The sequence below is a fragment of the Xiphophorus maculatus genome, chromosome 5 (assembly GCF_002775205.1).
Source record: "Xiphophorus maculatus strain JP 163 A chromosome 5, X_maculatus-5.0-male, whole genome shotgun sequence".
Taxonomy (NCBI): domain Eukaryota; kingdom Metazoa; phylum Chordata; class Actinopteri; order Cyprinodontiformes; family Poeciliidae; genus Xiphophorus; species Xiphophorus maculatus.
The window spans coordinates 30,508,575-30,530,395 of NC_036447.1; the positions used below are offsets into that span (position 1 = coordinate 30,508,575).

The 21,821-nt window shown below is 40.5% G+C and overlaps 1 protein-coding gene across 2 annotated transcripts; it reads right to left on the reverse strand.

Moving 5' to 3' along the window:
* Window positions 1–1,135: 1,135 nt before the first annotated feature.
* On the reverse strand, window positions 1,136–20,828 carry fam193a (family with sequence similarity 193 member A). 2 transcript variants are annotated; one of them, XM_023334181.1, is made up of 23 exons: window positions 20,430–20,828; window positions 18,073–18,147; window positions 16,453–16,695; window positions 15,579–15,754; window positions 15,321–15,488; window positions 14,050–14,299; window positions 13,839–13,963; window positions 13,557–13,704; window positions 13,396–13,470; window positions 13,232–13,306; window positions 13,035–13,147; window positions 11,911–12,153; window positions 11,066–11,222; window positions 10,747–10,893; window positions 10,257–10,535; window positions 9,205–9,427; window positions 8,822–9,127; window positions 6,851–7,142; window positions 6,576–6,762; window positions 6,101–6,340; window positions 4,259–5,111; window positions 2,918–2,999; window positions 1,136–2,079 (listed from the first exon to the last, which is right to left on the reverse strand). In XM_023334181.1, exons 1-23 carry the CDS (start codon window positions 20,649–20,651, stop codon window positions 1,986–1,988), a joined length of 4,773 nt encoding a protein of 1,590 aa, XP_023189949.1. In that variant the 5' UTR covers window positions 20,652–20,828; the 3' UTR covers window positions 1,136–1,985. The 2 variants fall into 2 exon arrangements, with proteins under 2 accessions (XP_023189949.1, XP_023189948.1); XM_023334180.1 differs by having other exon boundaries at window positions 8,774–9,127.
* Between the last annotated feature and the right edge of the window lie 993 nt (window positions 20,829–21,821).

Below are 21,821 nucleotides of genomic sequence, written 5' to 3' on the forward strand. Positions count from 1 at the left end.
CATCTGTATGTTTCCTTCCCCTTGTTCACGCTCATACCAGTATGTTCAGGAAAAGCCACAATTAGCTGTTAAGCCAGCAAAACGGGAGACAGAAATTCCTCCAACTGGCAAAACTTACTTACCTTCAATTCTGGTTACTTTAATGAAAAGTATTTTCTTGTCCAATTTTTTGACACAAAACACTTTTTCCATCTTAAAAGAGTATCAGGCATTAGTACAGTTGCTGGGGTCACAACTCACTGTAGTACCTCTATCCACGTAGAAGAAACATTTTTCATTCAATGAGATACTAAAAGTTACGTGATATACAGAAGGTAGAGGGGAAAAGTACTTGGTCAAGCCAAATCCGAGTTTGTTTCCAAGATTAGATGGTTAGCATAACAGCTAGCTGCAACAGGAAGTTAGAAAAACAAACCTATTTTGTTTTGTACATGTTGAATAAAAGGTCACATAAAAGCATTGTAACTCAAACATCACTTTCACTTGTTTCTGTTTAAGATCATCCAATGCTAGCACTGCTGTACAGCTGGCTGAAACAGGGCGTTAAGAGGCAAATCCCTTTTTTAGGAACAAACTAGAGCAAATGTTATCTGTAATCCTGTTATACAAAGGGACAGAAAGAAAAACCATTTTAGTCAAATCAATATGTGCTTTTTTTCTGGTCTGTCCTCCTTTTACAGACGAAGGCAGACCGAAACATTACCTTGTAAAGGGGAACAAGAGAAAACACATCAACTCAAGTCTGTCACTCATTTTTCTTTGAGACAAACCAACTTCAGAAGTGCAGCACAGCTAGCTTTAGGAGGAAGTTAGAAGAGTGGTTATTTGTAACTGAAATGAACCACTGCTTTAAAAGTTTTGGAATTGTTCCTTATCGGTTCCATTGTTTTTGACATGTAGCAACCACATAGTGTAATGACTATGTTCAGTAGTTTTCTCTATGGGTGTTGCAGAGGAAGTTGCTTAAATATTAGCTCAAAAGAAAGTTTCATCCAGCCATGAGTCACAGGAAGCTGTGGATTGATTTCAACAAAAGAACCTTTTCCTCTTTATGCCTTAGTATAAAATGTGTATGTTCTTTGACATTTGTTTTACTGGGTGCAGAAAATAAAATTTGACACAAGACACGTAAGCCTGCCATACTACTGTATTCCATCTTTCAAAAAGAAAGACAAGATTTAATATTACTTAACAATATGTTAAAAAGTAGCCAGACTGGCTTCAGTGTTAATACAATATACACTCTATAACATGTTGATAGTGTGAGTATTGTTCTTTTTTGATTTCATTCTGAAAGTATTGACACAAGCTGACTACAGGTCAAAAAAGAAAAAGAAAAGGGAACTAATTTGACTCTTTTTTTTTTTTTAAACAGAATTTAAAACCAAAAGAAGAACATTGTCAAGTATTACGGCTTCCTCCTTTCTATGAAATCAGATGGAGGCGGTGGAGGCAGAGGGAAGTGGGAACCAGCTAACCAAGCCTATTCCCTTGTCAATCGAGTGGATCAGACGCTGTGGACCGATAGGATAGTAAGCCACAAAATGTCAAATACACCTTTAATTCAGTAATTTCTCTTTTTTGAAGTTTCCATAGTCTCCTTTTTTCAGAAGGAAACCATCCAGAAATAGTAAGCATCTTTTGACTACAGGTTTGCCAATGGCTATTTTAGTCAAAAGAAACCTTCATCTCAGACTAAAAGCACACAAGCACGCAAGGAAGATTAATCAGATGTGGAGTAGCATTTCATGATTCTTTTTGTGTTATTTCCATTTAATCTGTGCAGGTAAATTAGTCCAGATGGATTTGTGTTGGAACCACATAGGAACAAGAACAAAGCAAGGCAGCGTGGGTGTGATTTGGGCACAGCGGGAGAGAGATTCTGGAGGTGGAGGGGCACTACCAGGTCAGGGAGGGAGGATTTTGGGGCAAGTTTTCTTATAGCAATAAGGGTTCTGGTTTGTAGTCTGACGTTAACAACACCCTTAGTGTGCAGCAAATGTAGCTTTTTTCAAGCTAAAGTTCGACCAGTTGATGGAGAGCCGCTGACGGGTCTGTCTGGCAGAGTCCAAGCAAAATCTGAAACGAAGGAAAGAAAAAAGAATTAAGAAAATAAAAACGCAAAAAATACCAAGAGAAGCTTAGTAAAATGTTTTGTAGTAAAAAGGGTCAGTATTGAATTTTCCTGTAGCATAAAAGCTAATTTAATATTTAACACCTAATTCTAGAGCGCTACCACCAACAGACACCAGCCATGTTCCCATCAATATATATATATATATATATATATATATATATATATATATATATATATATTTTTTTTTTTTTTTTTTGTAAAAGGTTTTGTTGGCTCTAGTGGCCTTTATTTGAAAGCAGTTTGACAGGAAACAGGGTAATGAGACAGGGGGAAGACATGCAGCAAATGTCGCCAGGCCAGGAATCGAACCTGCGACCACCGCCACGAGGACTAAGGCCTCAATACGTAGGTCGTGCTTTGCCCCTGCGCCACCACAGCGCCCCCGTTTCCATCAATATCTTTAAGCGCATTTCAAAGTATCACATTAGAAAAAGTTGATGGAAACGGCAACATTAGAAATGACATCATCAGAAATGACTTCATCAATTTGCCAAAAAAGTTTTTGCATTTGCTGGAGGCGGTTTTAATCTTTTCTGTAAGACTTCATGTAAGAATGGGAGATGGGAACATATCTGACAATACTTTTTTTTAAATTTAATTTTAAAATTTATTACAACCATAATCCAATTACTTGGATTCAAAACTGTCCTAAATAAGCTCATCACAGAGTTATCCCTTCTATTGGGTACCGGTACATATAAATGGTACCTATAACTAGAAATGCTGGTAAAAAAAAAAAAGTCACAAGTACCCAGTCAGAGTCATATAAAAATAAAATACCTTTTGAAATATTCCACCTCCCTCTCCGTCTCATCCATTTCTGTGCTATCAAGGTCGATGTCTTTGGGCAAGAATACATCATCTGGAAAAGAAACAAAAGAATAAACACACATATATAATAAGAAGCTACACTGAAAACAGTTTTGGAATTTTTCTGCATGTTTACTTTAGTCAGTTTAGTCGAGAAGTGTGCTGGTCACACAGACACAACCCACACTGTGGTCTTACCACAGACAGACCAAGACACCAACCAGTGAGAAAATAGATGCTAACCCAGTGTTCAACTCCTTTAACTAAATGAGACCTGGAGATGTAAGTATGTAGGAAAAATAACGCAGAAAAAACACCTGTCTCGCCCTGTCAGCTATGCTATGTGCAGACTCGTTGCCATAGCAACTCATTAGCTGCTGCTAATGAGGTAGACACAACAGAGGTAGATTCCATAATTTAAACACCTGCTCTACTGATGATCTATCTGTCAGAGTTGGTGTGTGGGTAGCCATTTTTTTATTTCCTAACTGAACAGAAACACAACAAATTCCACATCACATCCACATGTTAAAGCTGTCCAGGTCAAGCAAGAATAACTGAACTACTTCCCTCTCCCTCGCCATTTTGTCTTAAAACTTTTTCCTGACCTTGGTATCTAGTTGTCTTAGCCTTGACAATTAGTAGCAAAGCACTGCGTCCCTTTTCCTTTTACACATCAGGTGTATTTTTAAGATTTAGCGCATTATATTGAAAACTTAACAGCTAAAACCAATGGCAGCCATCATCAGGCAGCAGCTTTTTGCCCTCCAGCAGGAAGATTGGGACGGGATCTTGTGTGACGTCACACTGCAAGGGGTCCATATTGTGCATCTGTAATAAGTTCAGCTTTCAAGGTGACTGCTTTAAGCAAGACACTCCCCATCTATGTGAGATTTTCACTTTGAATTAAAGTAGGTCTTGAGTTGTTGCTTTATGTTCCTGGAGTCGACTAGTGAAGTTGATGTTGGGTTGGCAATGAGGAAGGATTTGTATGCAATCTAAATCACTTCAATTGGTCAAGCCTGAACTAGATTATTTTACACTGTACAGAAATTGTCTATAGAGTAAGACTTGTGAAACTAAATCTTTGTGTGTGAAAATACAATAAAGGGAATATTTGAATAGATTTTTTGTCGATACAAAGACAAGTATTTCACTGATTAGAGTCAAAAAACCTCAAGGTTTCCCAAAACCTTAAGTTTTTCGTTTGGTGAACCAAATCCTGTGTACTGACTCGCCTGATGAATGGAGCATGGTGTTACGGCCCACTGCATCATTTTGCTCTGGTTAGTGAATCTTATTGACACCCACCTATTGAGGTGTTCATCTTGTCCCCCTTCTTCTTCTTGCTTTTCTTACTCTTGCCTTTGGGCTGCGGTGACTCTGCAGTGGGAGGTTTGCCGTTCTGTTGGGGCTCGAAGTGGGAGGCTGGTGGGGGGGACGGGGAGGGGTTTGACATGGGGGGACTCGTCCTGGCGTCCTTGATTTGGGTAAGGGGCTGTTCTGGTTGCTGCCTTTTTCCATTGACACATCTGCTGTTGCTCCTTTCCTCCCTGCGTGGTTCAGTGGTGGGTGTAGGAGCTGTGATCTCAGCGGGCCTGACTCGCGTCGCTTTGATATCTGCTGTGGTGGGGGGTGCCGTGCCGTTAGTCTTTGTAACTTTGTCCGAGCTCTTGGGCAACTCTGGAACTCTCATTGACACCGAGTTGCACGGCAACACTTTCCCTGACTGCTTGGCTTTACTCTTATAGCCAAGGGTGGAAGATGTGCCATTGAAGAGCCTAACGGTGGACTCGGGGGTGTGGATCTTCTCAACAGGGCATCTGAAGCTGGGCTGGGGTACGGGTTCTAATCTGGCTTCTTTCTGCTCTGGGAAGCGGAGAAGGTTTTGAAGCAGCTGCGAGTTTCCGTTCTGAAGGTTATCTAGGACATTCTGAGCTGTCTGTTTGAGGGGCTGTGGGTTGTTTGGAGGGGGAGCGGTGTTCTCCTTTGCTTTCTCTTTCTTTTTCTTCTTGGCGGCACGATGCTGCTGCAGTTCCTGCAGCCGTAACAGTTCCTTTTGTAGTGCCGCCTCTTCCTCTTCCTGACGCCGCCGCTGCTCCTCAAGCAGTTGCTGCTCCTCCCTTTCGCGCGCTTCTGCCTCCAGACGAGCTTTCTCCTCCATCTGACACACAGAAAGACATCTGTGATGAACTGCACTTCCACATACAAATCTGAAAGGCTCATCTGCATTTGCATTTAGCCCCCTTTACTATAATGAATAGTACAAATGAATAGTAAATGAATCCAGTACAAGCAATTTCCTTCTGAAACACTTGATTAATTAGAGTAAACCTGGGGGTAAATTAGCATTAGCAACTCTGTAAATTCTTTAGAGGTTAACTAGAGATAATATGAATAGAGTGTAATGCATGATGCTTGACGCAGCAAAAGCCCAAGACCCAGATCAAGGGTCTGCAGCCTGTGGCTCTTAATAACTGTAAGCATTTTTTTTTTTATATGTAGACATCATAAATGAATGCTTCGCACAGACGTTTTTCACAATAGTTTTGGTAATATTTTTGTCAATCCTTTTTGCCTTGAGTTTGCAAACTGTCATATTTTTTAGCATCATTTTCAACAAAATCTGAAAGTCATTTGCTTCCTTTTGTTGAATATTTAGATTATTTTTTATTATTATTATTTAAAAATTTCAAAACAAAAATACAATACAAACTAATCGCTACAAAAATCAGCTATTTTGTAGAAATATGAATCTTTCAGTGCCTAGCGATTCGATTCAATTCAGATTTTTAGGGTCACGATTTGATTCAGGGATGATTTTCAGTTCAGAAACCAATTTTTCTATTCAAATGGTCTCGAGATTCAGTTTCAATTTTGTGACTGACTGGAGAAAAAGAGTGTAAATAGAAGATTTATTTAAACCTATTCTATAAGTTCCCTACTGCATCAAATTCCACCAGGTTAGATTAAAACAAAACTAGGTTTTAGTTTTAATTTTATGCATAAAATTCTGTAACTCAAAATACCAGCATAGGATCAGCTTAGATGTTGTCTGGCTTTTCTTTTTTAGAGAAAATTTCAAAATAAAACTGTAAAAAAAATTTAAGCAGATTATAATTGATTATAAATATCTAAACTGAGGCAGGTTACCTTTTTTTGTTTATGTCTGGCTCGTTTGGCTGCCTTGGTACTGGATGCGGGTTTGTTGTCTGCGCTGTTAATGAACTGGAGGAGGTCCTCCACCCGCCTGTGGTCCTCCACCCCTCCGTCTCTTTCTATTACTGGCTGCTGCTCCTCACGCTTTGGCTGTACCTCCTTGCGCTTTGTGAGACGCAAGCGCAGCTTCTCTCTCATCTCTGCATAATTCCGGCTGGTCGGAGCAGCTGGAGGCTGATAAAAAAAAAAATTAAATGAGTTTAGAAAAGTAATCAAGACGCATGTACAAATTTTCAAGAAAATTAATGTCAGTAGTTGCAGTAAATAGTGATTATTAAAATTAGGGCTGTCGAAATGAACGTGTTAACTGACATTCTTTAACACAATACATTTTTAAATTGTGCTTTTAACTGTACTTTTTGAACATAATTTCCTCGTCCATTTCAACTGTTCCACTATGGAGCCTTACCCCGCCGTGCCCAAAGAACTCGCAGTAGCAGCAGTCACAGTACTTCCCTTCCTTCTGGTTGGTGGAGGTGGAGGTGGAGGAGCTGTGCTCGGAGCAGCTGTCCTCATCTGGACTCTCCTCTCCATCGTACGGCTGGTGTTCGTACGATCCGCTGCCTTCACACCGATGGCCTTCACAGTCAGGGTCACTGAACACATTGGGTTTCTTTAAGTATCTGCTTTACGTTCAGAGTGTCAATGGTCCTGCAAGGCATGAACTAAGTCTCCTCTCCTCACCTGCAGACACTAGTTGGGGCGCTGACCGGACCGTCCATAGAGGGCACTGGAGGTTCAGCAGGCGGGAGGCAAAGGCCCTGATGGGAATCCACAAAGTCTGGAGCAGGAGCGGCCATCTTTGGAAAGGACGGCCGCTCCATCCTTTCCATGGCAGGAAGGTGTGAGGCTGGTGCTGGGGGGAGGGTGGGTCCAGAGAGTGAAGGGAGAGAACTCAGTCCCATGGAGTTGTTCCTAGGAGCTGCTGACATGGGTTGTCTGTGATCGTCTTTACCTAAACTGTGAAATACATCGTCTAGAAAAGACAAAAAAAGTCTCAGAATTACTAGAGGGTTTTTTAATACAAAATACATTCATACAAGAAAACAGCAGCTCTGACTTCAGTCTTAAAACCAACACTTTGTTTACTGTGATTGTTTATACGACTGTGCACTGTAGCTAAATTAAACTAAAAAACTGTTAAAAATCAAAAACTCCAGTTACTAACTATGGCGTGCTAACTAGAAACAACCAATCAGAGCCAGGAGGAGTGTTTTGGTGCTGTCAATCAACATCTCATGTGGTGCCACTCACACAGGGAGGAGGTGGAAGAGATTGATCTTTTCACAGCTCGTTTGTTTCATAGCAAACGGTCATGAATTGGTGACAGTTTTAACAAGTATGTAAAAAACATATTCTTTACATACTGCAGCTTTAAGGATGGAAAAGTGGTGCTTCATAGCTGTAGCAGTAGGCTACTAGATATTAAATCGTCACAGAAATTGTTACGCTAAACAATAATGCTGTCATTTTGAGACCATTTTCAACTGACATAATAACAATAGTGGCATATTAATGCAAGTATACACACTCAAAGATTAAAAAAATATAATCAAAGTTCAATCAAAGAATGCTTAACACCGCAACAGAAAAACATTTGAAATGTCCAAAATAAAAAACAACAATAATCAAAATAGATTATTAAGTCTCTGTAACTAAAAATGGATTTAAAAAAATATGAATTGTTCAGCTTAGACAAGAAAAACAGGCAGCTTTTCAGCGACAATGAAAGGGATCATATATAACTATTGTCGTCCAACTAGAATTTATTAAGCTCGTTTTAATTTTTCATGCGATTAGTTGATTTGTTGCTTATTGTGAAAGGTCTACGTGGCAGTCAAGGTTCTCTCCACCTTGGTTTTTTTAGGTCATAATGAGGCAGATCTAAGGAGTCGGTGGATGTGAACATTTCAGCAGCAGCCCCAGGCAGAACTTCGGCCTGAATCAACTGGAGGAATCCTGCTGAAGAGAGAAACCATGATGCATTCTGGGTGGTGTGGGACGTCTGCCCACCACTGCACCGGACAGACGGGTTGAACTGTAGCAGGATGAACTGATGTGGTACTGAGCTGGGAGACAGGGGCTGACCCACCACCTCTGAAATATGTCCGCTTGAAATCTGGGGGAAATCATCTTCACTCCATGCTGCTGTTGACTTTTAAGAAGCTGTGAGGCATGGTGGTGAAACCTGAGTCTGCTGCTGTGCAAGTTACACAACAAGTTGTTGCTAGGTAACCACAGAGTAAGTGAGTTAGTTTATGCCACCAGCCTTGCTTAGCTGCCTTGAGAGGTTAAGAGGCTAAAGCCTTTCCTCTGCCTACATCTCCCACAATGCCGTGTGGTTCTGGATTAGAGTTCCGTGAATATTCTATCAGATTTATTAACAATTGATATTGATCACGTGTCTATCACACTACATATTGTTATTGGTTTATTGTCTAACTATATTCCAAGTTTGTGTTGGTATCTGTAACGGCTTCACTGACTGAGTTTAAAATGGATTCCACACCATTTGCTGCTGCTATGGGTTTATAGTTCATCCATTATCCAGAATAAGAAGCTTCATAAGAGTACAAACCTAACCTGTACTCTTCCTTCCTACATTACCTATAGTGTTGGGTCTTTTAGATGCTAGATGGATGGGTGGGTTATTACTTGACTGGACAGTGGTGGCAGTGCAGGACACGGAGGACGTGGCGGCGGACGTGGCCATCACCACCCGGTTGGTCTCCATGAAGGCATCCTGGAAGTTGTAGAGACACTTCTTCTTGGCGCCAGTCTTCTTCGGCTCTTTGGCTTCTGAAGAGGAGCACGACGACGACGACGAAGACGACAACGAAGAGGACAGCGACGACGACGAAGACGTGGGCAGGGGTGTGGGCAGCGGGGGATGCTCCCCTTGGAGGCCAATGGATGTTGGCGGCAGGGGCACGTCGGGGAGCGGAGGTCCCAGCATTTCACCTGTGGACCACCACAGACAGAGGTGATGACATGTCGATAGATAAGCTTGCAAGAAGCGCTGCGGCTGGGCGGCTCACCTGGCAGACATTCGGGCAGCAGCACAGATGGGTTCCAGCTCTTCATCACAGCAGCATCCCACAGATTTTCAAACTTAAGAGAGAGGCACTGTAGTGAGGTATTCCAATCGCCCGCTCCGCCCGTCCCACCGAAGCAGTTCTGGTATACGTGGTCCGGTAAGGATGTGCTGAATGCTGGCTGCTTGGCTGCTGAATGGTTGGATGTTGGGTTTGGGGGCAGAGGCTGAAGAAAGAAAATCGTCCGTTAGCAGGAACCTTAAACGTCTGGTTTGGATCGATTCGATATCAATATCTGTATCGGTCCAGATGTTGACAAAAATTCTAGATCAGTTAATGGTGACAACGTGCCACATCCATAAGGGCAGATCTTTTCAGTCTTAATATATGCTTTATTTATTTTAAATTATATGTAAAACTCCTAACTGCGTTTTCTGAATCATTTGAAATACTGTTTATTTTTACACGTTTCCCTCTAGTTTATTTTTTCACACGTTTGATTGTGTCGGGGAGCGGAGGTCCCAGCATTTCACCTGTGGACCAGTTTCAGTTTCTTTACTATTTATTTTACATTGGCTGTTGTACTCTAAATAGCACTGACTTAAATTAAAGTTGTGTTAAATGAGCTGTACTGGTGCAGAGTTATCAAATATATTTTTAATTCAGTACATGTATGTCTGTTTAAAAATATATATTTATACATACTTTAGGTCAATTCAGCTGTTTTTCTGTATCAGATCGGAATAGACCAATACTACAGTTCAAATATCTTAATCTCTCGTGAAAAAAGTGGGTCAGTGCATCCTGACTAGCGTGGCTCTCACATGCGTTGGGGCTTAGATCAGATTCAGGCTGTCCCCTTGTGGCAGAGGACGAAGCTACACTGACAAAAAGTGAAACCGAAACATAATGAAGCTCAGTGTTGTTCCTGGAACCTTAAAGAAATCCCCAGAGATAAGGAAACAAACAAAATTCCCCCTCAAGTCACTCATAGCCAAAATTAACCAAACGTAATCAAGAAGAAAACGTAAGCTAAAAGTACAACACCTTCTCACCTTGTTGTGTATGAGAGGTGGGCTGGGTGGGTAGAGTGTCGGGTGGAGGAGGGGTCGGGAAAAGTTCTGCAGGGGCAGGTGGCCGTGGATGTGCGGGTATAAGTGGAGGGCAGGGTGTGCAGGGGGCGCCTTGCTGTCTGGAAAGAACTGGTGTCCGACAGTGGAAGGAGGCACGGCGTGGATCCGGCTGGGGGGCAGGCAGGCGGCGGGGCCCAGGGCCGAGGGGTTTGGGTCCTGGTTGCACACGTGGCACTCACAGGCATGCTGGACCTGTTCTACCTAAACATGGCATTCAATATTCACAAATAACATTTACAACTGCAAAGTTTTTTCCTTGTTTTGTTACATAATCAAAATATATCAGATATTTTTGGGGGATTTTGCAAAACTGATGTTTGTTAGACAAATAATCCTCCTAAACAGTGTTTTCTGCACATGACACACATTACGACAGGACCATACAAAGAAAGCTCCTAAAGTGTTGCAATACCTGTTGATGGCTGTACGAGGGTGGAGGACTGGCCGTTTTTCCCAGGGAAAGTACTTCCTGCTTCCCCGGGGGCTCCCCACCTGCCTGAATATTAGCTTCCTCCTCATCGCCCTCTGATGAGCTGCTGCTGCTGGTAATCTGAGGAGACTGAGGAAATTGTAGAACAAACCAAATTAGGAAAAGTAGTCGACGGGAAAGCAGTGGAGTTCCCTACCTACCAGTAAGCCACTCTCAAATGAGAGTGGCTTTTCATCATCCAGAAACACAGCGGGGAAGTTCACCACTGATCTCGGGTAGTTTTGCTGAGCAGAAAACTCACCCCTGGCTTCAGTGCTGCGTTGACGTCGTCCCCGTTGATGTTACGGTGAAGTCCGTTGACAGCGGCCGACACCACGCTGCTGTCCTCATAGCTGTTCATGGGGTAAATGTTCCTGAACTTACTGGACACTGGAGGCACTTCATCATCATCACTAATACTACAGAGAGAGAAGAGAAGTCAGACTGAGGTTTAATTGTTGTTTAAATGTAAATGCATAAATAATACTGAATACTCCCTAGTAGTATTCAGTATAGTGCAACACTTTATGAACAACACAAAGCATGAACTATTTCATCAGAGCTGCAATAGTTTCCATTTCAAAATGACAAAGAAATTAGATTTTGTAGTTGTGTGGGGTAAGGTGACAAATGGATTTTATTGATTAATCAAATTTGGTGTTAATAGGCCTGTCGCGATAAACGATAAATCAATTAATCGTACGATAAATTAAAACTATCAATGTCATTTTAATTATCGGCATTATCGTCTCTTCCGGGCTTTTTCTCTTTCTGTTAATGTCACTGAATGAATGGTTTCCATGATGACAAGGTATGAGTTTGAAGAAATTTCTCCGTCGTACTTGCTGCTAGCATGTGCTTGTTCTAAATGAAAATTAGCGCTTTCTTCTTTGATTTCCAATTTTGACTTCCAATGATTCACTGCCTGCTAAAGAATCCCATGGCAGTTGAAGAAAAATCCACAGAAAAGCCGCACTGGGCTATAAGACGCATGGTTCAAAATGTGGGAAAAAAGTAGTGGCTTATAGTCGGTGAAATACGGTAAATTCCATACTTTTGACAGCTGTGTGGCAACAATGTTATCAGAAATGTAACTGGCTTGCTTACAAGGTGCTGACATCCCCTTCAGGTAAGATGAGCCTTGGATGCTGCTGAACTGTGATGGGAGAGCTGGAGTTTGAGCCAGAGGCCGAACTGCCTGAGGAAAGGCTGGGGGGGTGCACCTCTGACAGGTAGTCCCGATGTGGCTCCCCCTGTAGGGGCAGCTTGATGTGGAGGTCCTCGGCGATGGATGAGTCCATGATTCCACACGTTAGGATGTGGGAGAGGCTGCAGTCATCACATGTGCACCTGTTGGAGAAGCAGCGGCGTTGCTTTTGGCTAACTAAGACTTCAACAAAAAACTCCATTGCAAATAAAGATAATGGCATGTTAACAGCATTCCTCAGTCCCTAAGCCACTCTAAGGTCACAATAAAGCTGGAGATTCTGACACAAAACAGAGTTTGATTCTCTGATGAAACTCGAGCTTTTTCTTGTTAATGCCAAGCAAAGAAAAACAAATGAGGGAGGAGTTTTAAGGAATATAAGGGTCAATATGGACTTAGAACTTAATTGTGATATTTTGTGTAACAATACAACGTATTATTTATTTTTTGGGTAACTATGGTTGTGACTGTATGATACAGCATTCATAGCACCAACACAAATATTGTTTTTGAAAAATATTCCCATTTGAAATAGGCTTCTTCAGGATGGCACTTAAAGTGTGATTACATTTTAAAATGTACTGATATTTATTGATGCTCTTGTAGAAAATAGCAGAAATATCATTTCCGATAATACTATTAAGTGTTTTTTTATTAACCATCAATGACAAATTGTGACAACAATAGATAAAAGTTCTTATGAAAAGTTTTTTATGATGAATGAGATATTTTGACCTATATTGCCTAATGCTCCTGTAGTAGCCTAATGATCCTACTACAGTTTTATTGTTCTATATATCGATATCAGTTTGAGTAGCTCAAAATTTTACTTATTATTTATTATTGCAGTCCCAACTCTATGAAATGTAGTTGCTGGACTCCATCCAACATAATGGACAGATTCTTTAAAAAAGCTATTGAATCTATGTTTCCAGACTTTACAAACCATAGAATGTAGAAATGAAGATGGATTCAGGTATTTTGACCTATATTGTACAACAGACAGTAGATGATGGAAACCTACCGTCTTCTATAGTTACAGTTTGGACAATCTGGAATACTAAGACGAGATGAGAGCATCCTCATAGTGTCTGTGAAGTTGTTTTCTCCAGTGGAGGGTTTTTTACTGTTAGGATGCTAAAATGACAAAAAATATATTCATAATTGCACTAAAATGTAGGTTTACCTCCAACATGACAGGCTCAAACATGGATAACCTACTTGTTCTTCAATGAACCTCCTCTGCTTGAAGAACTCCCAGTCCTCCTTTAGCATTCGCTGTTTTGTCTTTAAAGTCTTGATGGAGTCAGAAATGAAATCAACAACAACAGTTTAGGATTAATAAAGATGGACAAAAAAATCTTGTCAGTGAATTTTAAACTTACATTTTTGCTAATCAAGGACTTGTGTGGTTCTGTTTTTTGGTTGGTCAGACTCTGGCCTTCCACCTTAAAAAGTAACTACAAACAAAACACACAAACACTCAGAATCCCCCTTAGCCACAGTCGTTGAAGCCAATCTTGTGGCTGATCTGTTGGGCGACTACCTGCTCATCGACATAATCATCAATCCTCTTCTCACACTCCTGCCACTCAGCAGCCACAGAAGCCAACTCCTGTTGCAGCTCCTGGTATCTTTCCAACAGCGTCCGATACATGTCTTCATTATACGAGTCATGAGAGGCTGTACCATGTCTGGAAAAAACAAAGTTTGACTTAAAACGGCATTTAGTAACATATCAAAGACGTTGCATATTTGAAAAGAAACTGGTCATTCTAATTATAGTCAGAGTCACTGTGTGTATTTTCAGACAGAAACAATATCTTACTTCAGCTGTGCAATAAGTGCTGGTAAACAGTTTTGCAGGATCGGTTCAGAGAACACCAGGTTCTCAAAAAGGTGCTTGTTGTGCAGCTCCCATGTCACCTGAAACTTCTGCAGGTGCTCATTCTCCTGGAACCAAAAGGAGAGGAACAAAGTGTGAGGAGGGAGAAGAGCCGTCAGCAGCCGGCACTGTGAGCAGCCGGAGGAAAACTAACCAGAGTGAGGAGGAAGCTGCTGATGGTGCGTGCAGCCTGACACAGAGCGTTGTACTCCTCCAGCAGCAGAGAGACGAACTGGTGGGCCTGAGGAGGACCCTGAGCTGCAGCCACAGCGCCCCCTGGAGGCCCTGCAGGCTTGGAGGCTCCCGAGAGGTGCTTCAGAAGGCGCACCTTCATTTCTAAGACGTATTCTCGGGCCTGCTGCTCCAACCGTTGGTAGAGCTGATATGGATCTTTCACACAGAGCCTGCAGCAGCAGAACATTAAAAATGCTTAGAAATTAATAACATGTTGGATTTTTTTTTTTATTCTAATCTAACTTTTCCTAAAAGGTCATCAAATAAAAAGTGAATAAAGTTACACTCAAAATGATTTGTAACTCTGGCAGATATAAATTTAAAGTAATTTGATCAAGAGGAAGAAATGTTTACTTTGAGATGTTCAGAAGATGTTTATATTTTAAAATGTTTGCTCTTTTAATTTAGACGTTATTTTATTTCATTTATTTTTGAAATACCACAGAGTTCATAGGAACTCTTTCAACAATTTCTGGTCATTCAGATCCAAATAAAGAATTTCATGTTTAATAGATATATAATTATTCTTTTCCAAGTATATAATGCCTTTAATTGTCAGTGATTTTAAAGAGTAGCAAACCTGTAAATCTATGATGTTTAAAAAATGTAATGGGGTCAAAAACTTGGATGCACCCAAGAAATAAAGTTAGACGCACCAGTGCATCCAGCGCAAAAGGGTCTCGTAGAGTAGAGATTTCAATCTACTTAATTTTTTTGAAAGTTGTATTTTGAATAATTCTTTGATTCTTTTTTTTATTATTATTAAGAAAAAGCCAGGCGGCTAAGCTAACTCAACACTGGCAATTTAAGCTACAGAATTTTAGGCACAAACCTTCTGCTGTTTAAATATAAAGTGATGGAGTTTGATGCAGTACGGAACCTTATCGAATTGTTTTAAATAAATGTCCTATTTGTTTATACTGACTTTTTCTCTTATCAGTCACATCATTTAAACAGACTCTCGGCCGTTTGGATAGAAAAATTGGTTTCTGAATTAAAAATGGTTTTCTGACTGAAAATCATTTCTGATTCAAATCATGACTAGAAAACGGAGTTGAATGGAATCATCAGGCACTGAATCTCTAGTTTAGAACCCTGTAATACATTGAGACGCTTCCACTGTTCAACAAAGGCTTTTACAACTCGAGAGAGACCTCTAGTGGACAAACACAGACACTGTTCTTGTGCTACCTGTCCACCAGCTCCTTCATGCCTTCCTTATCCCTCTCCAGGGGCTGGTCCTGGTCGTCTGCTAGTGGGGTTCCCGTCTGCCGGTAGATGCAGCGCACCAGGTAGCGAACCTCGGACCAGTGGTTCTGCAGCTGCTGCGACTCCCGCTCTGACTCAGCAGAGATCTCCCTGTCATTTGAACAGGCTCAGGTAAAGACCCATGACTGGGCTCGCTGTATGGAGAACTCGTTGGCCTCTGCCCGCTCGGTGTGAACGTACCGTCTCTCGTTGCAGGTTTCACAGCTGCACACGGTGTCAGGAGGCATTGGAGCAGCGAGGTCCGGTGCAGGGAGCATGGGTAGTGTAGGCGCAGCAGTGCTGAACCTGTCTGCTGTGGCTGCAGTCTGAGCCAGGGTTCCATTACTCACAGGCATGTGCAGCAGAAAGTCCTGACTCTGTCGGACATAAGTTCACATCACAAGAAGCTGTTAAATGTAAATTTTTTGTAAGTTTGTTAGGAAGAATTGCATTTAAACCCATTTTTTAAGAGAAGCTAAATCCATATTAGTTTGTTTTCCACTAGCAGACAGTCCTCTACTCCTGATTAAAGGGCTGATTCAATGTTGATCATTATTGCTGTTGATCATTCTAGATTTTTTTTACAGCAGCAGCTGCAAATGAAGACAGCTGCATCATTTTTCCTGTTCTGCCTGAGAACCAGACTTAAGAATGTTTAACAACAGCTGTGCAAGTCAAGCTGAACATAAACCAGCGTGCAGCAGTATTTTCTCCTTACACTTTTCTCCTAATTTTGTAGTTTGTAATCTCCTGGACTAATCATCAATGCAGTCAGACAGAGAAAGACAAATTTATTTTTCATCTGATCTTTAAATCCTTTAGACTGAGGCATGCTGTGTTGCATTTCAACCAACCATGGATTCTAATACCTTTTCAAATAGGGTTGGTTTGGTTTCGTTTACTTTTTCTCTTCAATAAATGAAATTATTTTTAAAATAAGTCTGTATTTACTCAAGTCTTTGACATAAAAAAATATTTGATGATTTGAAGGAATAGAAGGAAGAGAAACACTTATATAACTATGTGGATTACTTTGGAAGACTTAACAATTCAGCTGTCCTTAAAGTGTACTCACCCCTAACGACTGCTCCAGAGTTGTACGTCTGTCTTCCTTCTCCACCGTGCGTCTGCAGTCGGAGCAGACCCACAGAGGCAGCTGGAGGGCACTGGGGGCCATGGCTGGCTGCGCCATGCCGTTCTGACCAGAGATGCCGGCCTCCGAAGGCACAACGCTGTCTTTACGCTCACATCGGCACAGGAGGCAGCGATCTCCAGCCGTATACGGCGCCCGCTGGTTAAGGCCGAATGTGAACGGCGTCTGAAGGGGGCCCACATGTGAAGGAGAGACCAAAACAGGTGAAAAGAAAATACAGACTCATTTTGAATAAACGACTATTTGGTCAACGTCTTATGAACAGGTATGGGTTGAAGACCATTTTGGTCTTTTTTTTTTATTTCTTTTTACACACCACAATAATAATAAAAAAGGTACACATGGTATAGTCTTCCAGCATAACTTCATCCATGTCCTGACCAGATATCCTCTGTAACATACTTTATTTTATTGTAGTTGAGTGCAAAAATACTGCCCTATCAAATAAAAACATGAAAAAAAACACTATTTATCAAAAGGAAAAAGAAAAAATGCTCAATGAAGAGTTCATGAAATTGATAAGTAAATAGGTAGTAAATATGAATTAAAGGGTAAAATGAAGCATACCAATATTACAAACATATAAAAGATTATTTTGTAATTTATATATTTTTTAGCTGGTCAGCAGAAACCCTTACAACTAGCTTCACCGGTGTCTCATTCTTACAGCTCAAAATCATGCAAGTGTGGCCAAACGGGTCAAGTTCAAATTTAAACCGATCATATACAAACATGTCATACTGTATGTAGAGGTGGGTGATATTTTGTGGTACTGCAGTGATTATGACAAAAGTGACAATATGAACTATTCATTCCTTGATTTTTAGGCACAAAAATCATATCCTCACAAATACACACTGCTCATCTGTAAAACGCTTCTTTAGGACACCAGTCACATAAAGAAGTATGACTTACATCACACAGCTGTATCTAATGCCTTAGTGTTGACCTCTGTCACTTTAAGAACCTCCTACCCTTTCCGATACTCAGTCTTCAGTACGTCATCACAAAAATGCTTCTCCATGATGCCGTTTACGACTGTTCGTAGGGACGTTGTACTGAGAAGTAGTTTGTATGATAAATTCAGCAGACCAGCGGTTCTACCAGGAGTTTGCTAATTGCTGCCACTAGTCCGAAGGAGCTGTGTGGAGGAAGCGAAGGAAAGAGGGGCTCTGTGGGGAGGGAGCTCGGCTGGACTGCAGCTCCAAGGCGGAGCTTTGGGTAAACAGGAGGAAGTTTGTATGAACAAGTGATTAGGCCCCTCTGAATGGCTTTAACAGGAGACTCAATAATTCCTCAAACACATATGAATGTGTCACAGCAACACTCCAGGTATGAATTTAATGAAGGAATGACACAACACGACATAGAGATTTCCTCTAATCCTTATTAACAGCAGGTGTGCAGCACATAGAGAGGACTAACGCAGCACATGAACAAACAGATATACAGAGTTAATCACAGTAATCACTGCAAGTTGCTTAACATCATTTGATTAGTAACAGTGGTATATTTACTTAATATTAAGTGATGAAATTTTACCTGAAGAACTCCGGAGAACTCTGCGTTCACCGGTCCTTCTGCAAACTGAGGAGTAACGCTGCTGTTCACTTTGACCTAAAGTTAAACAAGCAGACATCATTTACAACTTAGCACTTTTCTAATAACATACAGGGAATTGTGTACAAGTAGAGAAGATTAGATTGATTTGGTTGTTGGCACTGATCGCTTGACTTTAGATGTGTTGTTGTTTAGCCATGTTAGGCTATATATTGTTGCAATCGTATTGCAACAATATAATTACTGTATGCTAAAATTATTATGAGATTTCAGACTCCTCTACAAAATATTACCCAAATGACTATAAAAATATACATGTATTTACAAACTGAAACAGAGAACATCCAGCAGTATAGTTTAGGCCTTTTTACAAATATTCCTTGTAGTTGATTAATAATCATCTAGCAAATCACCAGATTAACTCATCAATATAAATCAAGTCCCGTTCACTGACATTTGCATCAAGAAATCAAATGTAACTAATAATTACAGAACAAAACACTGTTATATTTGGATATCATAATCAAAAATGCAACCTCATGACAATAAACACAAAGAGAAACGTTCATTTTTATTTTCTGTTTTTTTTGTTGTTGTTTTTTTAAATAAAACTTGACAAATGTGGAGAGCTAAAGTGCTTCTTTAAGCTGAACACACCATGCTTTCAGCTGGCTCTACTCCAACTCAGGCTGTTGAGGAGCTTCAAGCTGTCTTTCAGCTCATCAATGTAAGGCTTCAAATTGGTTCTACAAGTTAATAAAACCACAACAATATTTTTTCTCCCACAAATCATCCCCATTTCTTACATAATTTTGGTATTTGAACCTCTGGGCAGACCTTATCAAGAGAGTATCATCCAATAAGGCTGAATAAAAGCTTTTCTTTCATTTGCATATCGAGCTTTTAGTAAAAATGCCAAAGGCTGGTCTGCACTTTTATTTGCGGAATGGCCAGTACAAAGTAGCACTATATATACACACACACACATATATATATAATTTATCAAATCGCTGTCGCATATTGACTTTCTCATTATATAAATAACATTTCTGCTAGCAATAATAATAATCAACAACAACAATAATACTAAACATTGAAAATGCAGAAAATCTTGCATGGTACTGGTTTTATTCTCAGAGGAATCATTTCAGTATCCAGTAATATTTTGAACATATTATCAACACCTCTAAATAAAACCATGACAATGCTGATAAATGTGATAAATCTGTGCTGAATAACCATGGAACCAACGTTCTTATATCCCCAATATGTTTTAATATGTATAAAATATTAAAACATATTGGTCATCATAGCCTCTACCTGTGTGGAAGAGTTGTCAGCTCTTTTTAAGTCTTCTGTGACTACAGCTGCCGTTGTAAAGGGTGGAGTTTGCACCTACATGATGTTGACTCAGACTTGTTTTATTTTGTTTATCCATTTTAATGTTAATGTCCATCCTCCAGTCTGTACCGTTGTGACATCTTGGTGAGACATTCTTTAAAAAAGACATTAATCTTGAGTGACTTCCCTTTCAAATAAAGGTTAAATTGATTAAATAAACAAAACTTTGGTTACATTTAAGACTTGGAGAACTACTAAAGCTAACAAAGTAACTTTTGAGCTGGCATCTATAAATTGGTCTGTTGCACAGCTCTTAGAAAACAGTGAGTCACATAAGGTTTTCTTATTGTTTACCTGCGGTATACGACTCGTCTGTGCTTATTTAGAAATCTAGGGTTGGATTAGTAGCTCTTCTGTTTCCTTAGGGACCAAGCCGAGTTTAAAGACAGACCTTTATACATGACATAAAGCTGTAAAACAAATCGAGAGCCGAAGGGAACCTGAGTTGTTAATGATGTTAGCATTAGCTTGCATTCATGGCTAGCCGAAACCCAGCACATAGTAAGCCACCTGCGTTGAACCTAATGATACTCCCTAATAATCTTAGCTAATCTCTACCAACGCGGACTGTTTTGGCTCAAATGAAGATATTCTGACGTCCAGGTTGTTATTGATGAAGCCAGGATCTCTTAACTTTAGCCAGGGTAAGGAGTCAGTTTTCAGCCAACAAAGTTAGCATAATGTTTATGGGGATATGTCATAAGGCAATAAAACAAGTGAAGATGTTAGACAACAAGGTTTAGAAATGAATACAGTTTGCCCAAACATGAGGGGCATATTAACATATTAATTAAGCCAATTAATTACTAGCTACTCTGCATTAGTTACTTAGCTGGCAGCCTTCCTAAGGATCGGTTCTGGGCCCAAATCAGATGTGTCGTTGATAACACTGTTAGCTACTCTCTGCCGTTTTGACATTTATGGAGATACATTCTTACCTCTCCGTTCATGCCCGCGCTGGAGCCGATATTCCCGTTGCCTGTACTCCCAGATGTGAGGAAGCTGACGACTGAGGCAGGTGTTGCTGTTCCCGCACAGCCCAGGGCCGGTGGAGCCCCGGCCTTGCCACTGCTGCTGTTGCAGACAGCACTGCAGCTACTGCCACCGCCCCGCTTGTTCTTCCTGCGTTTAGCCCCCCGTTTAGCATCGGTTGGACTCATTTTCGTCAACAGAAGAGGCAAGACAAGTTGCCGTCCGGACTTGGCAGCGTCTCGAGCGGAATGTCTGGGAAAATCACACGGTTATAAAGTCGGGAAAGCGATTAGGAGAGTCCCAAAACGACAGAACCCGAGTCCCAACAAAGTGCAAGCCGACTGCATAGATTCCAATATGGCCTCTAGCCGGATTGCTTCAACCAGACTCAGCTTGCGTCAAGACGCAACGTGCGTGACCCACCCAAACAGTTGTGGGAAATCGAGTTCATATTTACGAGAAGGAAGTCTGATATGAAAACTCCACCATAAAAACAAAACAGCTTAAGTAAGTTTCTTATGTTTTATGTATTGTTGAGGGACTATTTTTATTTTAGAAAAAAATTAGTTTACAGCCCAAAATCATCATATTTTAAGTTTTCTAAACAAACTGCAAACAAAAAGCAGCAGTAATGTTTGACGTGTTCATTGATAAATTGAATAAATGTTATAAAAGAGGTATGTATGTATTTTGCAGGTAAAAAGGCGAGGATTTATTGCTGGTCATTCAAATTCATTAAACACAATTGTCAATGTTTGCTAATGTGAGTTCCTTGATGCTCGACATGATGATAGCAGCTCTGATTTGTGGAAGTCGTTACATTACATACAAGTGATAAACATACATTTAAATATTAAAATACCCACATCACACAAACAGAAGGATCCAATTAAAATATAAACAAGAAAAATATAAAAAGTATAAACAAATGACAATGTTAGCTGCCTCAAACATAGAGAGTGTTCCAGCATTTCTTAGAGGATGTTGTTAACGCTTTCATCATTGTGCTATGGGGTTTGTTTTCTCTAGATGGCACATGACATGTTTTTTTCCACGGTAGGTAGGATTATGAACAATTCTAAACATCAGTCAATTTTAACCCAAAACCTTCAGGAAACCTGTATTATTTCCGATTCACGGTGAGTCCAAGAATAGATTCAAATTAATCAATCAATGGTTTCACTAGAAGAAAGTTACAGCTCTGAAAAGAACAAACCAGAAGATTTGAAGAGGCATACTGAAGAGGGTTTGTCATTGTAAATCTCAATAGAGTGGAAATAGAGTCTCTGGTGGCTGTGTCTTCATCCAGCTCATCAGTTCCTTAGTTTTTACATTTGTTCCACTACAACCTCACAGAC

Excerpts from the sequence above, each read along its gene's own strand:
- fam193a (XM_023334180.1), bottom strand. The coding sequence starts at position 20,651 with ATGAGTCCAACCGATGCTAAACGGGGGGCTAAACGCAGGAAGAACAAG. Across the intron at positions 7,143-8,773 it reads TAAAAGACCCAACACTATAG|ACGATGTATTTCACAGTTTA; the intron begins GTAATGTAGGAA and ends TGTCTTTTCTAG. Across the intron at positions 6,341-6,575 it reads AGTTCTTTGGGCACGGCGGG|CCTCCAGCTGCTCCGACCAG; the intron begins GTAAGGCTCCAT and ends TTTTTTTATCAG.